A 13,489-nucleotide genomic window follows, 5' to 3' on the forward strand; every position below is an offset into this window, starting at 1 on the left:
CCGCAATCTCGCCCCGTTTGTTTGTTGGTTTTTATGTCATTGGGGGCTGTCATGCTCAAAAGAATTCGGCACAAGAGAGCTTGGCCGGTCCTTAACTGATCCCAATGCTAATTATAATATGGCTCCCTATTGACTACAAGGAGGACTAGGCAATAGGGGTTATTAGTCCGGAAGGTTTCATTTACTCCTCTTTTTCTCTTTGAACAGCTACATAGCGGTCGATCTTGCGGCGCTACGACGAAATCGCCCATTTAGACCACCTCCTATTGTTTTGTGCACTTGCTGAATGGTGGAGATGTTTATAGATGTTTGGAGCGTTTGTGTGCGTTCCCCTCTCTTAAACGCGTTCAAAGTCCATCCCGGCTCTATCGCTGTGAGAGTGCAGTGTGTACAGTCGGACACGGTTTGGTTTGGGGCAATAGTCGCTGGCTAAGTAAAGGAGATTGCACTTTATAAGCTCCGACAAACTGCACTGAGATAGACAGACGTGCAAGCACGCGAGGGGGGAACACATCAGAATTGCTACCTTTCTGAAATATCACACGCATGGAACCCGATAGGCCTTTTTCTTTCAGTCGCCAAGGGAAGAAGATATTGCTCTCACCTCACCTTTCCAATCGTTTGCCGAGACCGACCGCTCTACGCACAGAAGTTCCAAAAGACAGCAAGTTGGACATCACCACAACTATATACTGACTTTGAACTCAAGTTTGGCAAGTTTGGAGAAGGAAGATAAAGGCTGCCGTGCAAAGGTATCAAGGCTATTTGATATCGTGCAGCCGTCTGTTCAAGCCTTGCAAGGTAGCTTGTTCGACCCCAAGCGGGGAAAGTCTTCAGCTTCAGACACTCCAAACATTGCTCAACTTGGAGCCAATCACGTTTGATGTCTACGTTCTTTCCACTCGGACCTTTTTCTGCACCAGAGCCTTCCAAGAAACGCCGTTTGCTCTATATTCAGACGTTACTTCCCATATTTGAAGACAAACGTCATTAGACAAGCTGCATTATACATAGTTTTATACCTGAAAAAGAAAAGATTTGCTGAGGCGAACTGAAAACAGCAAGATACTAGATATTTGCTCACATGAACGGAAACGTTTGTACAGCCTGCGTGCACTCTTAACATAGAATAGACATATCGTCAAATCTTTAAAATTTGCATAAGCCAAATTAAATTACACATTTCAAATCGAACAATCGTTTAAGAACACGGAAACAAATTCAAAGAATTTCCAGAAGCGAAGAAGGTCCAGGCAGTTCACATCAACATGAAGCTGAACGGTAGGACAGCGTCACCAGTGCGCAACGTGGAGTCTCACGCGGGGGCTCCGGTCAAACGGACGGTCAGTGTCATCAGCCGTAATCACGCTGAACCAGCCAAGAAGACTGCTCGCACGGAGGAAGACTGCAAGCTGACAAAGCTAGGTAAATATAACACGAACCTATGCGAATTACACAACCTAAATGAAAGGATAAAAGATCTAGTCTCTCTACCCATTTGTCCAGTTCAGTTTACTGGTTGTAACTGTTCCCCTGACTTCAACAGAAAAGCAAGTCCGACACTAGACATAGCATGATAATTTTTGATATTACAGTGCATAACTTAATAGATTACATTTCTGTTTTATACTAGCAAGCACACCCTGACCTTGTGTATACAGACAGTTCTTAAGAATGGCACTTAATGGCTGTCTTTTATTGAGTAACGCCTGTGTGATAGATTTGAAAAAACATTTTTATTGGAACTTAAAGGTATCTCCTAAATTTATACTGTCAAGCTTATCTTTGTGGTTCGACAATTGCTTCCTAAGATAAATACTTAAACAAAAATCTACCTCTCATGCAGAGAGGTAGAAAGACTTTTGTCTCCAGAGTCCTTGAAAATTGTCGACTGGCGCCAAAAGTGATCACTCATGAAACATTTCTGAGAAATATGGAATGCTTTATTGATAAGATGGAATTCAAATATTTTTGGGTATCTCATTAAGTTCGTTTTGGGTGAACGTCCAACTGATCAACAAGATTTTTTGAAAAGTCGCGAAAGAGACGGCTTGAAGACGTTGCGCATTTTAATTAACAACAACGGAAGTGATGATGACGCCAATTGTCCATCATCGTGAGTGATATTATTTGCAATGTACATACCTGCCTGGCTGTAACGCACGTGTCGCTGTTATTTTCGTGTTGTTTGATTCAATTCAATACACTGAACATTAACTTAAGTAATTCTGCCTTTGTTAAAAGCGTAAAAAAGGTCGTAGGTAATACTTTAGTACTGCTTCAATGGATAAATGAAAAATATGACACATCTTTTCAAGTTTATTAAAAAACGAATAAAAGGAAATGGCATACCTTAACACACATAAAGATGGGACACTTCGGGGTAAATGTATAGACTAAGATTAGCCAGATTACTGGGAGTCAGGTTGGTGTAGTGGCTCTTTCCTCGCCTTCCACCTCTTTGACGCAGGTTCGAATCTCACCTAGGTTAGCATCTGGATTCAGTTTTCAGTCCCTGGAATATGCACCAAGGGCTTTCCTCCCACCCCTAAAACTGAAAATTTCTTCATTGTCTTCTAAATTATCACTTCACCCTAAATGTGCCAGATATAAATAAATAAATTAAATAATAAAATATAAATACTAAATTATAAATAAATAAATATTAGTGCGATGACAGCAAGAACATCTTGGGTAAAAACTTCTCGATACGGTATATCCGGGTTCTGTTAATGTGCTTCAATTTGTAGAGTGAAGTATCCAAATTTCTTATATCAGAACCTGGAAACAAAGATATTCAGAAAGGATACAATGCGACAATCACTGTTGTATTTGCAGAAAAGAGTCAACTTCTTCATTTGTTATTGAATGTTTCGTCTTGAAAGGTATCACAAAAAGCAACAAAATGATCTTAAACAACAATCACATGGTGCATGCTTAATTTATTTTTAGATCGATGAAATGAAATACTCCTTTTTGTTTTGATATTAGGAGTATATTACCTTTATTTCCACTCCATGGTCGATTCGGTTCCATCTGCATTAAACCGAGAACTTAATGGCACAGTAATTGTCGTTCATTGTAGATAGAAGTGTGGTAGGACGTTGAGTACATTACCAGCTAGACCTTTGAGACCGTTAGAATACAACCATTCAGTATTTTTTTGTTTACTCTCGCTTGCCACACGATTCCCATTCCTGGCAGCTCGTGATAAGAGTGTTTGGTCGCCTCACCTGTAAAACAGACATATAAAAAAGAAGGTGTAATGTTTGTCAAAAGCGGTCGGAAGCACAACATGAATATTGCCCAGTAAGGCTGGCAGGCTTCCAGCCTGGAGTTACTGTAGACAGCTGGTAGGCCTGACTGGAGATGGTTTCGAGGGAGGCCGTGGATGGGGCGTAGTCATTGTTCACAGAAACGGAATGGTGTAGTTGGCATCATAGTCAATCAGAATAGTGAAAATTCGGTTTGCAGACTTTAAGCAGCCCAATTTCAAACGTCTATGTCAGCGTTGGATCGTCATGTAACCTTAAGACTGCCTTGGGAGCAATGCTGATTATAAACGACGGTTTTCAAATGTCCCTGAACTAAGACACTTGAAAGTTAGTGAAATCATTGTACTTCGGGGACAATATAGTCCTTGTGTGATTTGACACTTTGTACCAATGATCAATTTTTCATTTCTATAAATCAAAACGTATCGATGAACGTATTTCAAAATGCCAAAATGCATGGCAAAGCGCTTAAAGAAAATTTAGGTCTTTTTCTTTTTTCTTTGGCTTGTTTATTGTGGAAAAGAAAGACAATGTTTACAACCTTGCTTCCACACTAACAGAAACCAAAATGAGTTTACACGAGAAAATACTATTTTCTACACTGGCTTGTAATGCAGCAACTGAGGTCTGAATGTCGAAACTAGAATTCCAATCTGTGGCTTAAATATTTTGATTACATCTGCTAAAAAAAGTGGAAAGGAACAATTTCACATACGTATGAAAGCAACTTTGGAAAAAAAACACTTTGGCCATCTTGGCTAAGCTTTTACCGCCCACTCCTGTTAACAGAGCTCACTCCTATCCTCACGGAGGATGACGGTGAGACGTTTCCATCGGATGAATCTGAGGAGGACGAGGATGAAGACGAAGACGAGACAAAGGAAAGGAAAAGCGAGCGAGAGAGTACATCCTGCAGTCAACCGAAGCGATCCGTGGCACAAATGATGAAGGACAAGAAGAAACAGACATCGCTCACGCTCCAATGGTAAGATCAATGACGACGATATAATTGCCGCTTAAAGGGGAGGACAGCCCATGAAGGACTCGCTGACACGGTGTGGTTCCTGGACGCAGAAAAGCCAGACTTATTGGCAGAATGCAAACGTGATTCAGTCACACTACCATTCCACAAAAACGCACATCCACTTGCTTGTTAGTGCGTCGAATCAAGTCTCAACAAATGAAAAGAGAAAACACCTAAGGAGAGAGGGGATATGAGTTGGTGTATAACTCACCAACCACATGCTGCATAACAGTCCCGCAGAGAAAAACAAAGACAGTGTTTTACAATTCGTTTCCTCTTATTTATAAATTCAGGCACGCTGGTATACTTTTGAGGCAAAGTAGGAAGGAGTGGATTTGAAGCTTATGTTTTGAACTTTCAAAGTAAAGGCAGCTGAACAGTTGCGACTTTTACATCATATTTAATGATAATTCTTTGCGTAAAGTGTTATTCGTCACTTTCATTTTCTTTTCGTCCTATGCTAGGTTGGAGGAGAACTATTGTATGTGTGAAGGGGTGTGTCTTCCTCGCTGCATTCTCTACGCTCATTACCTGGACTTCTGTCGGAAAGAGAGCCTGGAACCGGCATGTGCTGCAACTTTCGGCAAGGTAAGGCACCATGCTAATGGCAACGCGACCTGGGCGCTGCAAGTTGACACTCATCCATTTTAAGGTTTTGAACCTCTCCCCGTCTTCTTTTATGTCTACCCTGAGGGGATCGAAGCTAATACATCACGGTGACACGTGGTTTCAATCAACTTGAATCGGTTAGTGGTAGCCCTGCCTCGATTGTATGCGTGGTAAACCTTGCTTGGTGTTTATTAATTTCTGCTTACGATTTCACAACTAAAATTTTTTGTTTATGGAGGTTAACATGGAAGATGCTTTTTCGTGGAATTAATGAGATTAAAAATTGAATGAAAATGTTTTAATTAAATCACATTTTAGGTAAAAAAGCTATCCATTCTAGCTGGCTATAAAGACTTATATTGGGATAGTCTTTCTTACTATGGAAACGTTGAACGGCCCTATGTAAACTCAAATTATGCGGGTGGCGATTGGGAGGATAAAATTAACTTTGCAATTTTTTTTTGAAGTTGGCGGTAAATGTCTGACACTTTACCAAACTTCTTGTCATTAACCTATAGGCTTTGCCCAATTTTCTCATTAAGACAACGTGGCCAGAGGCTCGGTGTATGTATAAAACGGCAAAACGTTACGTAACACACTCACTGTTATCACTGTTTTATGGGCAGGAAACAATGGTATACCATCTGCTTCAGAAGCGGGGCATTTATGGCATGATTTGACAAGAAGACTAAATTTGTCTGTGGTTAAGTGTGGCCTTGTACACACTATGATGTTTAGTCAACGCAAAGCTGTACTACAATATGTTGAAACATTTCAAACTGCACAGAGTTACTTTTAAAGGCAAAATATTTTACAAATCAACATACGGTGGCACGTCCTCGTACAACTCTATATTTATTCTGATAACAACTCCATTGCTTTGATTGAAGAGTTTTCTGTATTGTAGACTAATTTTGGTAGACTGTTTCCATTGACGTTAACTCTATGTAGCACAGGGATGGAACGATGTTGTTATTCTTTTCAACAATGTAAAACATTCTTTTAAAAGTTTAAAGCCAAAAATGATACGACTTCGTCAATGTACCACCTTAAGATGAGCCAGAACATCAGGATTGTAAAACATGCATTTCTGCTGGTACTGCGTTTCGTGGAATCATTAAGCAGCTAGCTCATCAGTAAACTTGCTTAACACCACAAGCAACGTAGAGATGCCATAACATACCACTTGTGGATGGTTATTCTCAGTTTGTCTCATTTCGAAGAAAACACCGATAATGGCACGGTGAGATGATGGACACTTCCCTGTTAAGGCGTTACTTTATTTTTAAGATGGGATTTACAATATGTCTCACACGAACGGTTTTTGAAGTTCGAGTATTTTGTTGTGTGTGGTTAGTCACTGCAATCCCTCCACCAAATTCAAGTGACGTCAGACATTAACTTGTTGAATCTTATTCTTTGTGAATCTACATACACCGATCACAGTAACAACAAACTTATACCTATGGCAGACACACAGGGGCAGTTTTATCAGTATATGGTCCCGTTACAAGACTTTAAGTCATTCCTCTATGTTAAGCTGATATCGTGTCAAAAAAGATACGCAGCATCATTAGGGGAAATGTCTAATGCTCGCGAGCAAACAGCGCGGTGCAACAAAGGCGAAGTCTTTTAGGCTCTTCCGTACACAACCTAATGAGGCTGCTATACAAACCTACGCTAAAGTGATATATCAGTTACAATGCAAGCTGAATATAGTACCAAAAACAGATGTGCAAATAGATTCTGCGGGCCCCATGACGTCTTGTAACAGGCAGGCTAAGGGTCGTTATCGTGGTGTTACAGGATTATCCTTGGTGTAATCACGGTGTAATGTGGTGCTATCAGGATCATTGGTGGTGTAGCTTCATCGGTGTTTGTTGCTGCCATGTCAGAGCCAGATATAGCGGCTAACGTTATTTGCTGGCCTCCATTTGCGTCATCATTGAGATTGTGTAAACATGATGCAGCATGGCCATGTCACGCATGACTAGCACAATGAGTCCCATGAAGCTGTCACCGCGTTTTAATGGAAAACAAAGGATTATGCTACATTTCACGTGAAATATAGCGTCACATTATTCTTGTTTTTACGATGCAACTATCCTTTAATTTTACAACACAGTATTACTTTTACAATAACAAAGATTCATCTAAAATGCCTTGGGATATTTGACTTGTTCTTCTTTGAGTAGTTATGTTTGAACAAAGACACTATTCAACATTCAATCTTTGTAGTTATATTAATGTTTATTTGATCAGAGTGTTGTTTCTTACCAGGAATTAGGAATTAGGAATTAGGAATTGAACCGTTTAAAGGTTTACTTATGGACTTTCTTCATTAAAAAAGTTGCAAATAAACCAACTCAAACTAATAACAGGCTTGTACTTTCTCAGCTAAATCAGAGATTCTCGTGACTTTCTTCCAGACAATTCGGCAGAAATTTCCACACCTGACCACCAGACGCCTCGGGACCCGTGGACATTCCAAGTATGTATGCTTTCTATCCATATATCCAATTATATCACACCATTCATCTATTCGAATGAAGCCTCCTTATGAGGTAGTCCTACTTGTTTGTAAACTAATGAATGGGCAGCTGAATGTGAGAAACACTTTAAACCAGGAAATGCGTGTCTACGTTGTTATCATTATAAAAATATGACGATTCTCTGAATGTAGTATTATCTAACACGCATGCGTGCCGACCCCTTGCAGGGGTCACACTAAGCAATGTGTTTCCCCGGGAGTTTTACTGTAGTGAATGCGCTATACGAAATGTTTCGTTCAGCTGCCTAATTGCTTACCTAAGGCAGTTATGCGTGTGGTGATTACACTCCTCGATCCCGCGTTCTTTGTACGGGGGACTTTGCAGCCATTAATCTGTGTGCCACAAATGGAGACATGGGGTATCGAGTACGAGACGGGTATCCGGTACACAGTCTACAAGGACATGAAACACCACGAAGAGCACGCCACGCTATCCAGCTGGTCACGAACCACAATAACCGGCTCAGCCTATGATGAGAAGAGACCCAACCCAGATTGCTACAACACGCTGTGCATGGGGTCTTTCCTGCAGAATGATGAATTGAAATTAGATTCACCGGAAATAGCACGACAGGATCACAGGTCGATAGGTTCTCCCCCAAGCTGTCGTTCTCATCATTGTCATTACTTTGATCTCAAACAGAAATTGTGAGCGAACTATTATCAAAAGAAAAAACTCAACAAAATCAGTGATTTGACAAAACCTACGTTAAGGACAAGCTCAAAAGTAGCTGCAGCAAGAGAAAAAAATTTCGAAAGAGTGTATCGTGTACTGATACCTTCTAGAAAGTATTCTATGCGAGCAAAAAATACTACAGACATATTTTTGTCTTAATGTCGACAAGAATATAATACCAAATCAGTGTTCTGAACTATCTGATTGCCAGCGCACTGATTGGATATTATATTCTTGTCGATATTCTGATCACAGTGCTACGCAGCCCTTCCATATTTTTGTCTTTCTTCCCCGATGAATGTACCCCTTCCAAAATGTCCTGTCCAATGTCTTGTTGTCTGATGAAATGATATTTTCAGATACTGGTACATGTGTACATTGTGGCGCACCTGCATGGAATAAGAAATTAATGAGAACCCTTCTATAACGCTGCTTTCACCACAGATGATATGGTATGGTACCCGAAAAGTCAATAAAAAGGGACCTTATTCTTAAATTACACAGAATTATTCCTTCAAGTGAATCATGTGCAGAGGTCTTATTATATATCATGTTATATGAACTTATTTTATGTCATTATTCTACGTGAGTTATTCCAGACCAAACACTGAAATAACAGTTATAGATGACTTGAGTGCGTATACTTAATGTTTGACAAAGTCTAATTTAAAAGTGCTTGAGAGGTAATGAATTATTCTTACAAGTGACCTGAGCCATTTGGGCAAACCTGCTGGCTGTATCTAGGCCCATGGTGATGCTTCATATCCATTTTAATGGCTATCGCCAAATATGTTGTTTGTAAGCCATTCATCATCTGGCTCGTCATTGATGATTCGGCCGAACTTTGACCGAGCGGGCCTTGCACACGAGCGCGGAGAACGGCCACCATCCGCGGGCGGTGCGCGCTGTGGCTCGGTATATCCGGAACTTGCTTGGTGCATGAGCATCGTGTTACCAACACTGTCCTGGTGACGTGACGTACTAAGCTTTCCTCAAATAAACTCTGAACCAATGACTAAAAATTTCACAAATTGTTTCTCTGAATGTTCCATGCGGCTGGATGCATTTTATATGTCCTCTTTGATTCCAAGAATCATCCGAATACATTTTTTCATTAGCATTGGCGATCCTTGAACAGCTAGGCCTATGCCTCTGTAGCTTTGTCGTACCTGTGGTCATCAAAGTGTAATTTATCTCATCGGAGCTTCATATAAGTAGGTAATTGATATTCAGCTTTCTTTCTCTCCCATTTTGGATTGCATTGATGGAATAATGATGAATCCTGTACAACAAACAGCAGACTATAAATCAAGCTTACAACTAAATTTAGAACATGATTATGTCTGGCTTTATTGTTTACTAAGCAATACAGCATTACTGCCTGGAAATATTGCACCTTAACAGAAGCTTTACGAGTAACGACCATGAGTCTGAAACATGATATTGTGTATACAGTGTTAGAAAGAAACCAGAACGAGTTCAAAACCACAACGATTTCACATCGAACATGAAACAATACGCCGTGGTATGGCAGGCATTTATACCGTCCCCCTTTTTCAGCGGGCACGACATCATCATTTCGCCCTGTTTACTGCTGGGCTGTGATAAACGACATGGGGTCCCCCGTTTAGCGGAACCATTACGGCATATTAGCCGTCAGCAGCGGAGCTGCAACGGGGGCCGACGTTTATTGCATGTTGGACGGCTGTGTAAAGAACAGGGGATCTGTCCCGTACTTCCGCGGCACCAAGAGCAAATGGATAATAGATGTTTGGATTTAGACCATGCAACTGCATCCGGGGAAAAAATTCCCAAGCAAAATGCTCCACGACACTAAATTAAAGAAAAGAATTTCTCCTTTTCTTAGTTACTCTTTGTAATTTAGGTCCTACCTCTTTGATTAATTCAAGTACATTAGAACATAAAGCATCTACAAGTGTTCTCAGGGTCTGATTTTTGTTCGTTTATGCCTATTTTTGAAAGGCTCAACTGGTCCGTTTTGCTTGGTATTTGGGGCAGTTTTCAGTTTATCCTGTTCAGCATTTTTAAATATTTGTGAATATTGTTCCCCAAAGCTGACACCATGCTTTCCCATACACGACACAACAGATGTGAGCTATCGTTTTTTTTTAAATGAAAGAGAATTGTGGTTTTTTGACAGATTCCAGTGATACCAAACAAGATGCATTGACTTGTAATTATTACATTACGGGCCTGCACTACACGACGATGACATGTAGACTGATGCGGTATTTTATTTCAGAACCAACTGCTGATTTTCAAGCTCCATGAAATATTCATATAGTTTTAAATATTTTTCCTCAAGTCAAATCACAGTGCCGTTAACAATTAAGCCTCGCGGTTTTTCAACGTTTCAACACTACACACGACTGATGTTACATCTGTAACTCTATGAGAATGGCCTTCACACTTGGTACCTTAAATCTTTCGACTGTTAAGTTGGCCCAAATATTTTTAGAAAAATACGTGATGGCGCTATTTGTCTGGTACCAGAATTAGTACCAGAAGCTGTAGTTTATGCGAATTACTGTTTATTAATTGGTGCACTTGTGGCAATGAGAAAAGCTCATTTAATATGCATTCTGGTAATGTCCGTGGAATGAAAAAATAGGAACGAAGCTTCATTCCATATAGCGCTGCGGACACGAAGAATATCCATTGAATTGACCTAGATTGAAAATACCTTATCTTCTGGACAATGGTTTGCACTTACTATATGCTAATGCCAAATTATTACAGGCTTTTACAATGGTATTTGGCATCGGGGTTACTTATAAACCAATCTTTGGGGCATTTTGTGTTGTGGCTGAGCGAATGCCTTCCTATTCTTTAATCGTTAACTCCTCGCTAGTGCTTGGTTCTGACTCGAGACAGACGCATCGTCTCAGCCTCCAACCTCCCTCCGCCCCTTGACAACAATTACTTACCCATCAGTCATCCCGACCGTCACTTTAAACCTTAAACACACACAAGCCAGCCCACTAGCGGTTCTAGCATGTCTTTAAAATAATACTTTCTTAATAAAAAGAAATCGCTCGTGTTTAATTGCAATGTATAGTTATTAAGATCGCATTTCGAGACAAAATATTGTTGCGCTTAAATTCAATTTGAATGCCACGAGAAAGGTACTTTTTGGCTCCGCTTTGTCAATCTATACGGTTAATTTTTGTTGAACTATGTCAGTTAAATTTAGTCAGTTAATATTTGTTTCCGTTAATTTGTGTTTCGTGCAGCAATGACTGCATTTAGATACACAACTGTAAAACAGTTTACATATGTTCTACCCTGCTTATGCAGACTTACATTATCACCGCCAACATTGTGAAGTCCGACAGTCCTCGTGCAACCCCCCAAAAAGCACAAATGTGACTTCCAGAACAAATACCTTATCGTACTGAGTTTGAATATGATACTGGTATCAAGCAGAATTAGTCTTTATCTCTTTAATTTAACCAGCAAGTAAAATAATTTTATTATTTTGCGACGTTGATATTTGACTGGAGGTATTTGTATCCTACATGTTTGCTAGATTACAAAATTTCTTAAGCTAAACTTCCGTAAAACTTCCGTAAATGTCCAGCGGTGAGCCACTACGAGTTCAGGTTTTCCGGGCATTACACATTCCAGTGCAGTTACAATTAGGCTGTTGATTCTCACGCGGTACACTGTGAACACGATGTTTTGTGGATTGCCTGTAATTCGCATATTGATTCGCTAATAAAGAGCACTTGTATGTAGCCATGGAAATTCGTGTTAATACTACTCGGCGGCTGGTCGCTGAGGGCGTTCAGAATGAACGTCAAAATTAATGGCGACAGCTCCATTTTTTTCAGTTCTGTCCGAATACCAAATCAAAATGATGTTTAAATGCGCTCAATAACATATAATTTATCTATTTTTATATTTATATTTATTGATAATTGTTCTGTCTTTTTTTCTCAGGGGTACTTCGTGTATTTCACTGTAGTGTTGGGAAACAAAGATGGACTATCAAAAACCACACGTGTTTTTCTGTTACATCAAAATTACAGTTACATTATACATTTTCTTCAGAAATAACAGAATAATTAGAATAATTATGGTTGTTGTGATTTGAGACCACCAGTTTGGCCAAATTCACTCAAATCTACATAGTTATCCAGTTCTTTAGAATGAATTATTTCATTGTAGCCTCTGTTTTCTCCCCCAGATACCATTATTACGGCATCGGTATAAAGGAGACGAGCGCGTATTACCATTCTGTCTACTCTGGCAAAGGCCTGACAAGGTACGCAGGATTATCCCTTGGGCTTGTTAAAGCAAAGAATGGTTAAAGCTTGTAGGCCTAATGTCTTTTATTTCTCATTATGTAAGGGAACTTTGGTGCCGTGTGCAATGCAGCGCTTGTAGCTCGGCGCACTATCGCCACAGGCCCAACACAGGCAAAGTGTGCGTAAGTTCTCTCTCACGAAATTTTCGGATACGTCTTCATCATTGGTAATGTCACGCAAGTCACTGCACTGAAGCACTCCACATCAATCACAATAATACCCAGAAAAGCAAAGCACGGAATCAACACGCACTCTACATTTCAATTTATCGTATCCGGTCACAGATGAGTCAGGCGTTTCCGAACCTATAGTTTCAACCAAAGGTATAAATCAGAAAAACCCTATTGTACTTTTCCTCCTAGCACAATAACTAGACCGGGATTGAGGACTTTTGTGCGTGAATAGACCGAGTGATGCATGCAATCAGCCGAAGGTTTTCCGATAAAAATGCGGACGAGGAGATACCCGTTAGAATCGACTCGTGCTGCCCACCCGATAAATCACACTGATAAAAATCCCACGGCGGGTTCCCGAAGCACTGGCAAAGGGGCATCCATATATGATGATAAATGATACGGCATTGCTTGATTGAGCAAATACCCAAAAGATGGTGTAATCGGCTTATTTGAAATCTGAGATGGGTTCGAGCGGCCGAGACAAATATTGACTCTACGATAAGGGGTAAATTTATGTAGAGTTTGTGACGGTGGGTCCAAGCAAAGAGAAAAACCAGTCCCCCTCGCAGTGGGGGTGATATTGACATCAAATATCAAAACAACAAAGACATTACTTCAAATTTTTCAAATATGTCGTGACCTTTGCGGAAAGGAACAGGCCAAAACATCACAAAATGGTGTCCTTGAATTCAAAAACAGCGCATATGGGTCTTTGCTATAGATTTCTCGATGCATTTGCTACAAAAAAATCAACAAATTACACCAGTTCTGCAAATAATAGGTCGGCAGGTCGTTCAATAAAGGCCAAAATATCAGAAAGTCGCGTCCTCTCCACAGGGATTCCTAG

General features: G+C 40.2%; 1 protein-coding gene and 1 long non-coding RNA gene across 4 annotated transcripts in view; one reads left to right on the forward strand and one right to left on the reverse strand.

Moving 5' to 3' along the window:
• Positions 1-154: 154 nt before the first annotated feature.
• The window catches only part of LOC110981130 (DNA-binding protein RFX6-like), a 30,028-nt gene continuing 16,693 nt past the window's right edge, over positions 155-13,489 (forward strand). Inside the window, exons 1-5 of one of the 3 annotated variants that reach the window (XM_087131094.1) lie at positions 155-1,425; positions 4,065-4,260; positions 4,764-4,887; positions 7,338-7,399; positions 12,346-12,423. In XM_087131094.1, the coding sequence (XP_086987220.1) occupies positions 1,269-1,425; positions 4,065-4,260; positions 4,764-4,887; positions 7,338-7,399; positions 12,346-12,423 (617 nt within the window). In that variant the 5' untranslated portion in view covers positions 155-1,268. The remainder of the gene's footprint in view (positions 1,426-4,064; positions 4,261-4,763; positions 4,888-7,337; positions 7,400-12,345; positions 12,424-13,489) is intronic. The other 2 variants (XM_022238405.2, XM_022238406.2) reach the window with 2 other exon arrangements.
• On the reverse strand, positions 1,399-7,865 carry LOC147795770 (uncharacterized). The gene is made up of 3 exons (XR_015423634.1): positions 7,717-7,865; positions 3,003-3,233; positions 1,399-2,781 (listed from the first exon to the last, which is right to left on the reverse strand). It is a non-coding gene; the product is annotated as an uncharacterized LOC147795770 (long non-coding RNA).

This window comes from Acanthaster planci, linkage group LG21, assembly GCF_054643075.1.
Source record: "Acanthaster planci isolate LZ-2023a linkage group LG21, COTS_SCS, whole genome shotgun sequence".
Classification (NCBI taxonomy): Eukaryota; Metazoa; Echinodermata; class Asteroidea; order Valvatida; family Acanthasteridae; genus Acanthaster; species Acanthaster planci.